General features: G+C 37.7%; 1 protein-coding gene across 1 annotated transcript in view; it reads right to left on the bottom strand.

The window, feature by feature from the left end:
- Positions 1 to 2,218: 2,218 nt before the first annotated feature.
- The window catches only part of LOC149298729 (staphylococcal nuclease domain-containing protein 1), a 356,956-nt gene continuing 340,727 nt past the window's right edge, over positions 2,219 to 18,447 (bottom strand). The window contains exons 19-24 of the mRNA XM_089487066.1: positions 11,725 to 11,848; positions 10,273 to 10,342; positions 5,156 to 5,269; positions 4,866 to 5,069; positions 2,821 to 2,865; positions 2,219 to 2,284 (exon numbers count right to left, since the gene is read on the bottom strand). Of these exons, the coding sequence (XP_089343192.1) occupies positions 2,219 to 2,284; positions 2,821 to 2,865; positions 4,866 to 5,069; positions 5,156 to 5,269; positions 10,273 to 10,342; positions 11,725 to 11,848 (623 nt within the window). The remainder of the gene's footprint in view (positions 2,285 to 2,820; positions 2,866 to 4,865; positions 5,070 to 5,155; positions 5,270 to 10,272; positions 10,343 to 11,724; positions 11,849 to 18,447) is intronic.

Raw genomic sequence — 18,447 nt, 5'->3', positions numbered from 1 at the left:
GATGGATATTTTCACATTTCCTGTCAGCCACCTTTGATCAGTCAACTTTCAAATGTTTAAGCTGTAGGTACATTTTTCTGTAAATGTGGTAAAGCTGTGTGTCATTGTTACATCAATGTTTGTGCTATGGGTAAATATCTGAGCTCCAATCTGGTAGAGTTTCACTTAAATTCCCTTTGTTTAACTGGGGTGAAAACCAGCTACTAACTACATGAGTACTGGCTGGAAATCAGGTCAAAGTCTATAAGCAGATGGATGACAGCTGGCCAGAGAATTCCTCATTATCAAATAAACCTTGTTTAGGGGCACTAAAAATATATTTGCTTTTAATTGGACTTCACCTCACAATGCAGGATTGATGGACAAACCTATTTTGTAGGAGAGTTAATTAGGGTTAATTTTTATTATGGCTTCATATCAGCAAGTGACAAAGAGCATGTCTGGTATCCATTTAGGGTCTAGCATCTGGAAATGTCGTCCAGCAAAATCAAATACCACAACCCCACTACGTATGCCTACTGGCATGATCCTCGCTAGCGATTCTGGATGGGGTGATAGGAAACACTTTCGATAAACACATATCTTGCATGAAAGACCAAAGTTGTCTTGAATGCTTGCACCCTCATGTATATCCTGCTGCCTTTATAAACACCAACTTTACTTGTGTGAACTTCCTTTAAAGTTCCTTTCTCAATCTGTCTTTTGATCTACCTTCTGAAGATGATCTGACGCATGAAGCACCACAACATCAGAAGGATGATTTTTGGATGCTCGATGGACTGAAATCAATATTAGCTGAAGAAAGGTGAGAGGTTAGTAGTGCTGAGTCAATCAATCGAAGGAGCAATTCTCAGAGGTTACACCTTAAAAGCTTGATGGGGAAAAACAAAAAATTGTGTAACATTTTCTAAGGATTACTTAAAGCCTTGGAACATTGATTGGCTGCTTTACTACTGCTTTTACTATAAAACATCCAATCAGTATTATTCTATAAGCTTAGGAATCTAAGATCTTTTAAGACGAGAACCTTAAGATATACAACTGGTTTCTATTTCACATCTATGGTAACCAAACTACTTTATTTACTGATGCACCTAATTTCTAAACACTTCGAGGGAGGTTTTGGAGGACAGTTGTACATTTCAACATGCAGATTATTGATGTGCTTTATGATTGGCAGCCCTCAGTGAGCTGCTTCTGGAGGAATTACCATTAAAGAATAAAATGGGGAAATTATGTATATATTTCTTCATATATAAACACAGCACACACAGTAGAATTTATGAGGTGGTGCTACATATAATCAGATACACCACTGGCCCAAAAGCAAAGTACATGCATATATTTTCTATTTAAAACTTTGTGATCAGAAATAATGTACTTATGTTTTGCATATGATAGATCCCCAATAAATCTTTTCACTAAAGATCAGAGAGACCACTGCCCAAATTGTAAACTTGTATTAGTTTGCATGTTTGGAGGCTATCATGGCACATGGTTGGCTCTATATAAATTTTTAAAGATTATTTTTATTTAATATTCTAGATTCAACAGTAAATTGGTCATTTCATCATAATAAATTCATCAGTTTTAAGATTTTTTTTTTTCTGAGTAAATAAGAATGAGAAAAAGAAATGTTAAATATAAAAGAAGCTTGCAAGTTTTCCAGCCTGCATACTGGAAGCCCATTGTGTCAATACCCAAAACAGCTAAAAAAAACCCAAAAAACTCTTCCACAACCCCAAGGAAATGGTAAATCAGAATGCTGAACTTTATTGATCCATTAAATACACAAGACAAAACATATGACCCAGGACTTGGGGAAAACAATTCATGATTATTCAATTAAATGGACAGATAAAACCATGACAATTAACCGTTAGAACAAAGTTTAAGGACAAAGGACTGAAACCAAAATTCAGCCCTGGCTGATGTTAAAATATAAAAGCAACTGATGTTGTACTCTGTAGATTGATGAATTGCAAGATAGTTGTAAATTATGTGATGCAAATACCAAATTGTTGGCCTTACATGGTCCAGGATTATCTAAGCCCCCACCACCAATACTGAAGTTCTCTTGCAGCACCTCTCAGGCTTCCAGATCATATAGGGGGCTGTTTGGGAAGGCTAGAGGTGGGTCATTGGGTGACTGAATGGCAGCAGGTAATTCGGGAAAGTGGTTGGGGTCTCTGTCATCTTTGGAGCAGCATTCTTCTCCCTAGCGGTTGTAGCCAAATTCATCAGCATCGTCGGCACGAAAATCTCCATAACGCCAAAGGTTCAACTAAAAAAAAAATAATTATTATATGCACATATTCTCGCACAGGCAACATTTCAGATTCAGATCTTTAGATACTTTAAAGCATTTTACTAAATGTTATGTAACCTATAAACTTGTGGCCTTATGGGGCAATCTGTTAATTTCTAAAAGGGGATATGCGCAGCTTGTGAATGTTTTACGGTACATTTCAACTATGAAGATATCAGAATCACATAGGTGAGATTTACACTGCAACCACTTACAATCAGCCATACCTACGCCAACAGGTAAGCTCTTCACCTTTGATACACTCAAATATTAAGATGTAGAACAATGGGGGACTTTCCAGAGTAATGATGTGCTATAATTAAATCCTAATGTGTACTACATCAGCACTATTACAAGATAATCTGTATTATTACAAGATACCCCCACCTCTTTTTGGGTACCCAGCTGCAGATCTTATTATACTTGACAAGACCATAAATATTTACATTCATCGAGGTATGTTTCCAAGGCTTGTACGTATTAATGAAAAATTGATCCAAACACAAACTTACCCGAGCTGCCTTTGCAGACTCCTGAGCACTCAGATATTCTGGGATCTAAAAGAATTTAAGATAAGAGGGTCAGCAGATGTGGAAAAGCTCAAAAAGTTTAGATGATTGAAGTCTAAATTATAAATGCAAACTTACAATAAGTTAACGCCGGGACATTAAATTTTACAACTCGTCTTATAGTGAAATACCCCTGTTCAAAAAAGATGCTGACTGTTGAACTTCATAAATGGGAGAAACTAGGTTTTTACTCACAAGTGTAGAAAGGCTGAGCTTTAAAATGAACAATTTTACCTTTTAATGCAGGGAACATATGCACTCTTTAGAACTAGAAAGATACATTTTAAAAGTGCTTCTATGATGTCACTTTTGCATTGTCACTTAATAGTAAAGAGACTCAGATACACATGCAGAATTTTATTTTTTATAATAAATAAAATACTAAATAGTTTCAGGGGATCCAACATTTGAGTAGCAGAGTCATGTAAGAACAACATTTCAGAATAAATAATGAAACACATTGCTAAAGAACACAAGTCAGTATCTTTCCTGGTATCCTTCACTAAATTTGTATAACATTATCATGAAAGTGACCTTCAAAATCAGGTGATAGTAAAAATGTACTGCAATAAAGACAAGCATTAATAGAGAACACATTAAAAAGCAAAGGCGTTGTGTACTACAAACCGCATATAAGTATTTTTATCTTTACCGAGCAATACAAAACAAAAACATGATACATGCTTTCATTCGTTCTTCTATACATCAAGTATCACTACACAGTTTTATTTCCCGTTTAGGAGATTATACTGAAGAAATTGCACTGTATCACAAGTGATTTGTTCACTCTGCCCATAAAATAAGTGCATCTGCTTTTCAGTTTACATGTTTAAACTGGTTCAATTACGGTGGGGGTTTTTGACACTCGTCAGACTCTGTGATTCACTGCTGGAACGGCACTAGTTTGTTTCAGGGGGAGCTACACCCAGCATACAAATGTACCAAGAGGGCCCGAGATGCTACAGCCGGTGCGAACGATATGATCAGACTGCCTTGAACTGGGCACAGGGCCAGCCAAGCTGCAAAATTGACTTTGCGCCTTTTCTTTCCTCCAATAAATCAAGAGCGATACATGGAAAACTGGGTATTAGAAATCATTTACTGGTGATGCTTTGCTTACTGATAAATGGCCACTGAGCAGACATACAGTTCCATTATAAACTTGGGCTTAAAGCAAACAGTCTGCAGGAAATATGAGACATAGTAATAATAAATTGTTCTAAATTGGCATTCAAAATGCTACGGTGCATAGTAATCTCTTCAACACTCAGCCCACTACTGTAGTCGCCCCTTTTTTGCCAGAACACATTGAGCAGCTTTTTTTTTTTTTAATGAAGTGGCAAATCAGTAGTAGTTTTTCTCTCCAATCAATACCAACAAAGTGTGTTCTATTCCGTGGTTAAATGGTCACAGACTGCCAACACATACTGCTGAATAGAGCCATGATAGCGCCCTTAAGAGGTTGTGACATTTTTAATGGGTCATCATATTTATATAGGAAGATAATGGGGGGGGGGGTAAAACAATTGAGGGAGTTTGTTAGAGGTAAGGCAAGGGATGTAGTGTAATGACCTAGCGAGGAGAATGTCAAGTTTGTCAAAATCTTGCTCTGAACAAATTTGACATCTTTCATATCTATGGAAGTGTGATGGCACTATATTAAGGCTCACAGGTGACACAGCTGATCTAAAGGGAAGGTACAATTACATTTTAGTCCCTATTACTATGAGGACAATCAGCGCATTTTAAAGTGCAAAGGCATGGTCACTCACCCCTGTTACCTTCCCTGCAAAGATTTGAACAGTCAGCAGAGATGTGAATGCTAGATCTCCCTACTTCAAGCTGTGTTAACATATGGCAAACAAAAATCTCCTAAAACTAATGACATATCTTCAGGCCATATTCTATTCTAAAGCCCCCCCCCCACACACACACACAATATATTCATTTATGCAAGGTTTAATTCACAAGCAAATGTTTCCACCTACCACTTTCTGGAACTGCTTCTCCTTGCGCACTTCCACCATCACCAGACCCTCTTTCACCAGCCCAAGACCCACATCTTCCTTTGAGTCTGCAAACTGCAAGGTGACATGTGGGCACTTGGCGCCAGTGAATTCCACGTTTAGCAGACACTGGGTGTTCTGAATGTCACGCACTACGCTATCCACCACATCTGCACGGGCATCCTCCTGGGGAGCCGGAACAAAAGGCCAATGTTAACCACGGTATTTCTGCAGACAGTTCTTTCAGAAGCACATTTCATTCATATACTTACATCCTGGGGCACCTGGATGAATGCAAAGCAGTACTCTATGGCCTGCGCAGGAAGAATGCGTACACTGTAAGACGGAGGCATAGGGCCCAAGCGGGTAGAGGGCAGGACTTCTCTCTGGAGACAAATACAATTGGTAAATGAATGTTAAGTACATTCAGAAACAGATACATATGGACATCCACAAAGACTTGCATTTGAGGAACAGAAAGCAATTAGGGGTTTGGTGCATTTGCGTCACCCCATTTAATACAAAACCAATGAAAGCCAGAGGGCTAAACAAACCTTGGACATGCCAAGGCATGATTACTGGGAGAAAAGGGTGCATTTTTTTGCCATTTAAACATGTATATAACAAAGGGATTGATCCAATTCTAATGTGCACGCATAGCACAACCTTACACAAAAACTTGAAAATTTTAAGCTCCATGAAAATTATCTACATACAGAATAATTAGAAGTAAATTGCATGAGGGGCTTGGAGTCCATATCACATTTTACAGCCTCTTCATAATCTGATTTGTATCCAAAATGAGATTCCCAAACCATCAATATTAGATTTGTGATATATACACACACAATCAGCTATCTCTATATAACATATGTGATAATAGCACCTTGTTGCTAAATACATTATGTATGAATATTTTCATACAACAGGAGGAAAAACATGCAGACTAAATGGGCCAGATGACTCTTGCCTGTCAAATTATGCTCCCAAATAAAGCTAAATAAAAATTTTTGTGTAAGTGAAAGGGTCCTTTATTATTTATCATCTTTTATTTATATAGCGCCATTCAAAGGGTATGACAAGACAAGAATTGAAAGACTTAGACAAACTGATACATTTAGAAAATGCTCGAATTACCATACATCATACATTTGAAAGCCCCTAAAGAGGACATGACATCTTGCATTAAGTACTAATATATATATATATATATATATATATATTTCCCTTAATAATCATATATACATATATATATATATATATATATATATATATATATATATATATATATATATGTGTGTGTGTTACTATGCGACATAACCAGTGACTACAAAGAATTATGTCCTCCGTGAGCCATGTTCAGTGTTAGAACATGGGACTTCAGGCAATGCGTGTCTAATACTGAACATAACACAAGCCTTCAGGTCAAGATGAGCGATGATCTCAAGACATAATCTTGAAGGCAAATTGAAAAGCCCAAACAACCCAGCAGGCGAAGCTCCCAAAGATATGGTCATTAGTAGCGGCACACACCATGTCAGCAGGATGTTTTCTTTGATACAGTGAACGCGTTTAGATTGCATTTATACACCTCTTGCCACAAAATATACTTTGCATTGTGCTCTCACAAAATCAAAACAAAGTTACTAAAAACACAGGGGTGTTAAAATGTACTGTAGAATTATATACATCCATCCAATTTACAGGAGAACAAACGGATTAATGCTGCTGTTCATGGGCACTAGCCGCCAGCTGCGACATGGAAAGATGTCAAGAACAGAACGCAGAGTTGGCTGTGAGGCAGGCTGGGGGGCCGGAGCGGAGCCTTTGCTGGATGTACAGAGCTGTCTTGCCGAGATGCCTCCGGCCAGTACCTACCCACACTAGGGAGGGATGAACTAATATCTATATTTGCAGGGGTAACAACGTAGACAGATTAAATCCTCATTAAGGAGCAATCAACTCATCAGGACATGTGGTAGTCAAATCGAGACAAGGCGGTTTGTGCTGCAGACATTTTTGCCTTAGGGAGGTGGCTGGATTGGAGATTTTATTTAGAACCATAGATCTTTGTTCACCAAAGAGCTCATAGTAAATACAAAAGATACCTCAATTTGGGTGGAAAGAATCCAGAAAATACAAGCAGCTAATGTCAGTTTGACAAATCTACCAATGCTAAAAAAAGGTCCTGTCATCTATACAGATGTGATTAAAAAAAAAAGTGTAAGCACCTTAAAGTGACATTGTAGCCATCAGATGCACCTTAATGCATATGACGGGTTTTACATTTTTGCATAGTCTGTTTTTCAAAAGCAATGGAGGTTCTGCAAAAATCCCCAAGCGCATCCACCCCCTTTCACCCTGCAGCTAAAACCCTTGCAGAAGATGCATTCGGCTGAATGCATCTCCCTGCACATTATGTACTGTCCTGCAGTGATAACCAGGGCTGGATCAGCTGAATGCTGCGTGCAGTGGTCTGTTTAGACCCCAGTGCACAAATGTAATGTCTTGAATTAATTTCAAATGGGAGCAGTTTTCTGCCACTGTGACAGGAATATTCATTGGAAGTTCTGCACTAACACAAAATCCATCAACAAGTGGTAAGAAATTTTAGATCATGGAGGAGGATGATTTTTTATTTTATAACAGTTGTAAATTCTGGGTCAGGAAAGGACAGAGTTAGGGACATTAAACTATTCCCTTTAAGGTGCATGCAGTTTATTCCCCATGCAGTGTATTAGTTTGCAGTCCTTCATAGTTATGGTTAACTAGTTATTTCCATGTCTCTACCATCCTCATTCCTTCCTCTAAAAGCTTGTACAGGTTACTAAGCACAGAGATCACGTAAAAGCAGATAAGTGGCATTGATGGCTGCTCACATTACACATACATTTTGCATCAATTTTTATCCTGTTCCATTCTAATGGTTAAATGAAATGATATTTATACATACATACTGTATACACACACACACACACAATTACTTTGGCAAGATTTGGGAAGTGATAGGTCCAGTGTAAAGGTGTATGCTTGCACGAGGATGCCATGCAAACCTGCATCAGTGAGCAAAGTGGAAAAATGTGTAGTCCGGATGATAGATAACCCTGTATGCCTTTGCTGAACGTTTGCTTACATGCTTGGGTGTGTGGCCATGCGAGTCCAGGCATTAGTAGTAATGTAAAAAGGGAGGTAGTCATACTACCAAATAGATAAATCAGATCTCAACTACAGTATTGGGTGGAGTACTAGATACTCCATAATCTAAAGGTTTTGGAGCAGGGTGGACAAATACAGTATGCAAAGCTTATGATCAAACTCAAATGTAACGTAAAAGTAATTTTACAATTAACCTTGTAGTAGAAGTGGTAAGGGTTAATGTAGTTACAAACTGAGGCAAGGATGGGATATGCATAAGGCTGTCCAGAATTTAAAAATAGGGCCATGGACCAAATAAGGTTTGAGGTTTCAAATGTGCTAAAACATAAGCAGACAAGATGGGCCAAACGGTTCCTTTCTGTACACAAATTGTTTCTATGAAGCTAGGGTGCAGAAATAGAAATGGATATAAATGAATCTGCTTTCACATGAGGGCTAAATTGGAAAGAGTTAAACAGCTGCACACATCTACATCACAGTACAGACACATTAGCAAACATTTAAACTATTAGATTTTGTTTCTGCTACGTTGAATGCATAAAACATAATTACGTATACAATTGTTAGGCTCATATGCTGCTCTGGTCAATGTTGAGAAAGTTCGGGTTTTCCAGTGCTGGTAATTGTTTTATTTGTTTGCTAACAGAGCAGATCTGATTTATAAGAAGGCAGAGGGAAGAAACGATTCAGTCTGAAGGAATATATTAAACAAAGCCATTTTTACCTGGTGGCCTGAGCTGGAAGTCTATTTATACAACATACCAAGATCTGAAGGAATTAGATGGAGTACATGAGTTGACTCCTTAAACTCTACTGCCAGTTATCGCATGCAGACACAACATATTCAGCTATTCAGGTCACTGGCCTTGGAACCAATGTATTGAGTAAAGAATAACACTGCTTACAGGGCAGGGATGGCCAATATTACCAACTTTGCATTGTTGAGGCTCTACAGTTTGTATTCTATGAATGAGCCAATTTTGTACCTTGGAGAATTTTACCCATAATTGTGTTTAAATAAAAGCTGATTTTGAGACTTTAAATAACTTGCCATAGCCTTCAAATGATTTCAAGGGAGATTTGGAGGACAATTTCTGTGGAAAGAAAGGTCAATCTGCAGACACTCTAGTAGTAACCGTTATATTTTATCTGAAACAAAGACTGAATTCAGCACACATATTGGATCCCCAACATTTATGCCTTAGGTGTTTTTTTTGAATGGTATTCTTTGGGTGTTCACTCAATTCTTGCTTTGTTTTTTGTACTTATTGATCTTCATTGTAACTGCAACCCATTAATCTGAATTTTTATGCCTCATACTTTTTAGGTTGTATAATTTTGGTATAATTTTTTTGTTATATTTTATCATTTTTTTGCAGAACTCACAAAGACTTGGCAGAAGTGGCCAGCCCCTAAACGTCTCTCTCCTCTGCACATATCCCAGTCACCAGTGGCTGTATGAGCCAACACATAGTGCGATCTAATTACAAATAATAACCTCGGCAGCTGAACAAAGTGCATTGTATGTCTCTGAAATGGAAGTAGTGATTTTGCAACTAGAGAAATAAATACTTATTTGCGGCCAGTAAACTGCTAAAAGCTCTACATGAAGGCAAATTTATATTTTAAATAGCCTGTATTTAAAGGTAAATTGGGTTATAATATTTAACATTGAGAGATTTCATTTTATTTTGCTGAAATATAAAACTATTATAATAAAACGGTGTAAGAAATTGCCAGAAATCAATGTTTCTTTTAAAAAAATAATAGAATCAACAGTGAAATCAACCCAGCTGTTATGCGGTACACAATGTTTCCATGAGGTCTAAAACCGTAACAGGAGTGATAGGAAGATAAGGTGATCACTACCAGCCGACAGGAATATTGAACTAAAACTAACAAATTGTATTCTCTATATTTAACGGCCATGTCTCTCTAATAAACTAAAGTCATTTTCTGTCATTCTAGAGTAGCTGCCCCAGTGACATCTTGATTTTTTAGTCTCCTAATTATACATATTATGTTGCACATACTGGCTCTCTAAGTTAGTAATATACAAGCTGGGACATAGTGTTGGCTAATCTCCACAGGCCTGTACAAAGTCATGGAACATGTTTATTAGTGATAAAGATAAGAGTCAATGAAATAAAATGGCTGACAAAGTCATTCACATTATAATTAGCTTGTAGAAAATATATGCAATGTTCTTTCAGACACAAAAGCATTAACTTACATTCCCATAATCAATATAGAGGACATGGACTTTGGCAGCAGATTCTACTTTTTCCACACGAGCTCTGTACCTGTTAAGGAAGAAACAAAAATGAAAAAAGGAAAGGTGATGTGAGACACTGTAGACCATGGGAACATCTTTGGTGGCCTTGGGATGACAACACTCCAGCCAGAAACTGTTCAGTGAATGCATATTCTACGCATCAACAGCAATGCATGTAAAATAATGGAAGGGATAAGCACGAATAAGCACTAAACAGGTTATTTAACCAACTTACTTAAAATGTAAATCTGTCAGGGTAAGAATTGAGTTGATGGGTTTCATAAAGGAATTAATGAGGCCAGCTATGCTTACCAGGTTCCAACTCTAAAAGCATACCACTAATTTCACCTAAATCAGAACAATGTACTGATTATTAAGGGAAACGTATTCACACTTTTAGATGGTCTGAGCAGGTGTTAACTAGTTGCAAGTATTACCAATAATCTCTAAACACATGTACCAATTGACGTGATACTCTTAAACATTCCAGTCACCCATATATAAACACACACATACATACATATATATATATATATATATATATATATATATATATATATATATATACATACAGACATGTGACAGATTAACAGGATTGTGTAATGTCAACTAAAACTAAATTTCTTTAACCTGACTTCTAACAAACCCAAAATGGCCCTTTCAAAAAAAGAAAAGAAAAAAAAAAAGCGAAGTCAGCATGCATTGACGTTAAGTAACATGTCCTGGGGGTATAATACAGCACAGCTAATTAATAGATTGATGTATGCTGCTTAAAACCGATATACTAAACAGTGATAATTAGACAACAGATATGTCCGGGAATTTGATGTTCTTTTTTCAGACATTTAAGTCAGAAAAAGAGAAACCCCAAGTGAGGGAAGCCAAATATACATCAAGCATACCAGCACTGAGTGTTCTGGTGGGGCAGAGTTTAATCGATTATGTGCTAATTATGTGCTAATTAAGCACAAAATGTAGCATTTGTGGCATTAGATAGATACAACTCTAGTGCCGGAACACCTGTAATACACTGCATCCATTTCCATTGAGCAAACAAGATTTTGTCAGCATAAGCAGACAAATCACACTCTGTAGGTTGACTGACACCTTGTATGACGTGGAAAACAAATTGAGTTTAAATGTAATACCTTACACACATTTAATAATGTATAGCAGTGCTCAATGTATCTAAAAAAAACATGGCTCAGATGCATCTTGCCCCACACCCTCGCTGCTACTCAACCAACAGTATTGTCTATCACGGTCCAGTATGTAGGTTTACACAGCTCACAGTTGAGATTATGCAGCAGTGACAGCATTTTAATAGTGTCTGCTTTGCAAGTCTTGGTTCCTGGTCAGGTGAATGATAACTACTCATGATGACATCTAGCCGTCTGGGGTACCACTTACCATTCTCCATCCACAAATTTGGCAATGCAGTATTCTCCACGACGCGGTGAGAACGATCCTTCCAGTGGGGGGTTGCTGGCGATTTCACTCCTCATGCCCTCCATCAACTTCTCTAGCTGTGTGCCTGTGTGAATACAAATAGGTTATTTGTGTGTGCTAATCGGCATCATATCTGTCACAAAATAAAAACACAATTTTATATACCAGTCTCACCGCATCGTGTGTGAGGTATGTACAGAAAGCTGACACGTACGTATACACTTACTAGTTTACTTCTGAGATGCTTGAACTGATAGCTAGGATATTTATAGATTTACTTTTAGGCAAAAAGGCTGTCAAACAGAGCTATCCCATTGTGCGATGTTGCCTTCAGTAGGGGCATTGGTTTGTAACCATACTAACACAAAGTCAACTCTAGCCAGACTCTCTACCACATAAACCACCTGTCACAAAAAACCAAAATCAAATCAAGGTTATCACACAGAATTTATACGATCCTGTGGCGAGATGTCAACTTTCAATCCACTGACCTGCATTGAGTTGAGTTTTTTTCTGCCATTTGTGTACGTCATTACTCTAGCTACAATGGAAAGTAACCCAAACCTTTTGTTGACGTCTTAAAAAGTGTTTTAAACATACAGCTCTAGACATCTGAGCAAACATATTAGAGTGCCAATAACACGCACTGGAATGGCAACTCCTGGAAAGGGATACTAAAAATGGCAATACTGGTGCATACAGAAATTTGTGGTTGAAATGTATCTATTATATATAGATGACTACAGAGCCATAACATTTCCCATAAGTAATCCAATAAAAAAAAACAAAAATCTATGCATGTCATAATGACCCCATACTACAACTGTAAGCATGACTGCGTGTTGTAGCGTGTCTGGGACAGTTGCCTTATCTAGGATTTGAACCATGTCCCAGAAAGCCCAATTGCAGGAGTAGCTGTGATCGATAGACCAGATTCTTTAATCAACAAATGCTGATGAGCACAAGTAGCAGGCAACAGGGATTGATCAGATAGGTTAAAGAATATGAAGAAACAAAACTGAAAACTGCAAATGTGCAGAGGGTTCCCACCACGGAGAACACAGTTTACTTGCACAGTAGCCTTGTGTTACCCTGATTCTCCATTGCCTTCCACCTGAGAAATGTTTTCCCTACCAGTGGCTAATTAAGGTCTGTTATTGACTACCTTCTCTGACAGAAGCTGCTGGTATTTATCAGTCTGTGCCTGTATGATTTAACGCAGGCGCTGACAGCAGTGTGTGTGGGTCAGAACCGGCCAAAGTTCATGTTCTTAAAATGTAAAATGAATGATTGGCATTTCAATAATAGGCACATTTTCTTTTTTATACATAATCACTAAACATTAAATATTCCAAAATAGCTTCTTGCAATAAACAAATTAACTTGCTTGGATTCACAAGAGGTTTGCTTCAACCGCAAGCTTCCCATAAAAAACGTGCAAGAAGCAGTACTAGTAAATTAGTCTTCAATGGGATAAACTACACGCACCGATTATATGCCTCATACAAAATGCAAGACTCGGCTACCTGTGATCTAAACGTGTCACGCTTCTGCATCCACAGATAACATTGTGAGACGCCCAGAACAGTCACCAAGAAAGGCCTATCAAAGGACGTCTGCTGTGGAGACACTAGTGTATTAATGTGAGGATTTAATTAAGTGATAACTGGGAGGGAAGCATAATCTGTGCTGGTTTATAGCAGCGCTGGCTGCAGAATTAACATAACCTGCAGCATAGTCTGAGATAGACAGCAACAGCATGTTCACCTGTGGATACATTCATACTTCATACAAAGGGGGGGGGGGAGCCTCTGTTTATTAACTGTCAAAACTAAATACTCCCAGAAACAAACACATGCCCTCTTTCTTTACTTATGTTAAAAAACAAACAAAAAAATAAAATTTTGAAATCTGTTTGCATATACTAAAAAAAATAAAAAAAATAAATAAATGTTTTCTGCTATTTTTATAAGAATTTGTTTCTCTTTTAGGGCTGTAGAACTCCACTCATATGTAAATATATACACATATACATATATATAAATCAGGGAAGGTTTTGGGCCGACAATCTTTAATGATCAAGAGAAATTCACAACCATGTGATGCTGGAGCATGAAAATAGTCTAAACTTTAAAAAGGAGCACTGGAAATACATGGTCCAAGTGTTCCAACGGTGAATTCAGTGATGGTTTTATGTAACCTTGGAAGTTACCTATATTGGAATACATTGTATATGTTTACAAAGAAGTAAGATGTCCAATACAATACGTATAAGGTCAGTGGAATTTCTGCATATTTACTACCCAAAAGGTATGCTCTGTATTAAATGATGTTAAATGTGCTAAACAATTACTGTGAGCTAAAACAAAAAAAATTCAATGACTGGACTAAGGAAGAAATTGATCATTCCCTCATAAGTGCCAAATATTTCTTTCAGGTCACTGGATCAATATGCCAATAAATGAATGATGGATATGCTCTCCTAGCTAGTATGAACAATGGCAGAATTAGATGGACGCCAGCCTCTGTTTCAAAATAATCTATAGTATTACTGTGCTACTGCTTGGGGGCTATAGCTTATACACATTTGTTTTCCAATGATAAAGCCATTCAGCTTTAAACTATAATACTACAGAGTCAATCAAACAGACAGTAAATTTAAAAAGCAATGGGACATATTACTCGGAACAGGATTTAGCTCCCATAGACTTGGGCATTTTTACATTGATTTATGCGGCACAGAGACGCTTCTTGTGCTCCCATTTAACCTAAACACTTCCTCCAATTTAAATGTAAAATGAACAAAAATAGAAATGTTCCACTGTGTCCTGTAGGTTCTTATTGTAAATATGATCTAGTTATTAGTGATTTCTAAAGAGTTGGCGGATGACAGTTAAGCGAGTCTGTCTGAAGATATACAGCACCCAGTAGGTTAAAAATCAAACCACAATTATCTTTCGAAGGTTGCTAGCTGTGCTCATTTAAAAAAGCATAATATTAGATCAGAACATCTTAGTTTATTTAAAGCACCAATACTTAAGGCAATCGTTTTAATGCCCACTGGATAACTTTGTCATCCAAAAAAATTCTTCCTCCATCATTGCTGTAACTCCCTCCATTAAACATGCTGTCCTCTAGAATATGCCAGGAATCCCAGAACACAGATAAAATGACTGATATCACCACGCTTTTCTAAAGTTCATCCTCCCCCCTCCAATCCCAGGGGGTCTTAACCCCGGACCATGTATGTATGCGGACTGTGTGAAACAGCATACAGTTACACATACACAATGTTTGTGAGACAAAGTATAAATGTATTTATTTGTATTCATTGGGGATAATGTGCATGGGCCATGAGAAGATGGTAGTGGCCATGACTGGCCTTCATTTTGGGGGGCCACAGAACAGTAGTTTAAGTGTATCAATAAAATTTTGTAGTCAGACGGAACAGCCTTCAAGCAGAAGTGGTAGAGATTAATAAAATGATGCATTTTAAACATGCATGGGAGAGGGATATGGCTATACTGAATATAACAAAATCAAGGACTGATTAAGGTTTGAGTCCTTATAGCAAAAAATAAAAATAAAATCAGGAATAGGTGGTTCTAGTGGTTAAATTCTGTCTCTGTGTAATGTATAAACATTGTGATATCCAAACTCATTACTCGGGAGAGAAGACATGAACATAAGGCATATTTCCTGCATTCCTTACTAATGTAGTTCCTACATCTACATAAACATAATGGCCACAGAGTCACTGCGTGATTGGTGGAACTGCACCTCAAAATGCTCCAGGCACTTTATAAGTTAAAACGTAAAAAAGGACAGGCAGCGGGTACAATGTTTCGAAGGTTGGTTTGATGTATCCATCGCTAGCCCCCTGGGGATAAGGAATTTGTATGGATGTTGCCCCAACAAATGAGGCTGAACTTGCAGAGTTTAGCAGTGCCCAGCAGGGATAGACTGTAGGGAGGGAGTGCGGATGCATTGAGGGGAGACAGACGTTTACAAATGCTGACCACAGCAATGCTGTAGTGAAGAAATACCTTCTAACGAGGCCACATACCCACCCAACCTAAATCAGAAGAGTGACGGCGAAGCTAATCACTGCTAGAAGTTAACCTTTTGGTAGACACAGATTTGTTATATTTTGCAGGGAAAATACAAACTAATGCCCACCGAAACACTTCTATTTTTTTCATAGACATGAAACTCACTTGACCAAAGTTAATCGCAAGCTTGCATAGATTCACGCTATGTTTTCTGTCCATCTGTTCCATAGATCCACTACCTTCTTTGCAGCTTTAGTCTAACAATGCCGATGTCTGACACCTACGGCTGCACGGTTTAGTTGTGTACATTAGTATATCTTAAATCTTTTCCCCGTCATGCAAAATGATTTTATTGTTAGTATAACATATGGTAAACGTACATTGTACAAGTGTAGAAATGTATTACTCAGATATCTTTGGGGCGATAAATCATTCAAAATGAAAGAAGAAAAATCTGGGCTTATAGAAAAGGCAGAGTTAAGAGGGAAAAGGTTGTTCACCTGATCTCACCCTGTAAAGACATGGTTGGCGTGTGCAAAAACACCTTGACATGTGTAACGCATGAAACGGTCTATTACATTCCAGCTCCTGAACATGTTCTCTCGCCAGCGCTCACAAAGTATTCCTGGTAGCTGGGGCTCAGAGGTATCACTGCATACATTCAGTGGATTGTGAGGAATTACTGGAGAATTTGCAAAATGGAACACTTTCAGTTTTATAATATCTGTGTATTTTACGGCTCAGAAATTACTCTGCTTGAAATATTGATGAAATGGTTCTTCTGTGTGCCAGTTCTTATGTCTGTCCCGCCTCAGATAAACACTTGGCATATTGGTGTAATACAAGTAGAAACAGGGTAATGCATAGGGGATTTACTAATCATGGCAACTAGGAATAGCCAATATTAGGCTTATTAGGAGTGAGAGGAGTTGCAGTCCAGCAAATAAAGTTGTCTGGGAGATTATACTGCCATTGGTTTTATAGGAAAATCTGAGAGGAGGCCCTGGAATGACTGCACTTACCGGCCAAGAGTGTTCCATGTCACATTCTGGCATAGGGTGACTGTTTGAACCACTCTGATACACTGGATTATTCGGTATGAACATGCCTTTAGCGTTGGCTCAGGGACTGATTGAGGTTTTAAATCAATTAAGCTTGCCACATATTTCCCGAAGATCACCATAAGCTTATAACTAAATTGTAGTCTTTGGATGTCAAAATAGTTGACTGGAGACAGAAGGTTGTAATTAATGGTGTATATTCCAAGAATAGGACCTTCAGGGATCAGAATTGGGACAAGTACTTTTTAATAGTTTTACTAATGATATTACAGAAGGTCTTAATTGTATGGTATGTATGTTTTGCAGATGATACAAGGATCTGCAACAGGGTACCCCTTATGGGTGGAAAAGTCAAATTACAAACGAGTTAAGTAAATTAGAAGAATTAGAAGCTGTAGCTCAATGGTGATAAATGTATAGTTTACTTGGGGCTTAAAATCCCAAAGAAGAATCTAGCATTACGGACAGTGTTTTGTGCACAGAAGAGACTGACTTAGAAGTAATTATTTCTGAGGACTAAAAGGTAAGCAGACAATGCAAGAATGCATTTTGAAAAAGTAAGCAAGATCCTGGGTTGCCTAAGGAGAAGCAGAAAGAGGGAGGTGGTTCTGCCATCTCCAGAAGGATATTGACACACAGTAGAGGATTTAGAGGAGGGCTACAAAAAGTGATTGAAGATTTTTGCAGCATAACAAATATCAGGAAAGACTAAGATCTTTAGTATCTATATATTAGAGGAATAAAGAGGGGTATGCAATAGAAACACTTAAATACTTAAAGGGATTCAACAAAGTACAGGAGGGAAGGTTATCTGAATGGAGAAGAATTGTTAGGAACAACTTCCTTACATAACAAATCAGCTGTTCTATCAGAGTATGGTAGATAAATGAAACCGTCAACCAACAGAAGTGGTGGGGGCCAATACTGTACAGTGATGGAATTTAAACATGCATGGGATAGGCATAAATTTTGCCGACTATGGGACCAGACCACACACCGACTGGGGTTTGAATCTTTACATCAAGGAATGAAGCAGACTAGATGGGCAGAGTGGTTTGTATCTGCTGTCAGATTCTACGCTTCACTAATTTAATCAATGTTTCCCTGTGGACGGGAAAACGGAGTGAAAGACCATGTTATATTTATGCCCCTAATTGAATGCAACCCTGTAGTAGCATTTACATACAATTAACAACAATATATATTTTTTCCTTTATCCCAACCATGGAGATGAAATGATGCTCGAGAAAAATAAAACCCAAATAGAAAATGTAACCTACACATTTTCTATTCGAGAAAGTCAAACTTTTTTTTTTTGGACTGGAGACGAAGTACATAAATGTTATAATGGTGTTACTCTTGATGCCATTCTTTGTGCACAGATTATAATACTGTTAATTTTCTTTATACCAAACGGATATCATGGACATAGTGGTGTAAAATTCTAGTGGAAAGTGACCTAAAGGCATTGTTTTAAGACTAGAATTCTTTAAAATTCTATTTTCATATGCATTTGGTGCAAAGCTAGTATGTTTTTCCCCATATAACTGCTCACTGTTCTCAAATTATTA

This window comes from Sceloporus occidentalis, unplaced genomic scaffold (genome assembly GCF_023333645.1).
Source record: "Sceloporus occidentalis isolate IW3139 unplaced genomic scaffold, rSceOcc1.0.p SCAF_31, whole genome shotgun sequence".
NCBI classification, from domain to species: Eukaryota; Metazoa; Chordata; class Lepidosauria; order Squamata; family Phrynosomatidae; genus Sceloporus; species Sceloporus occidentalis.
This window is presented reverse-complemented; position numbering and strand designations above follow the sequence as displayed.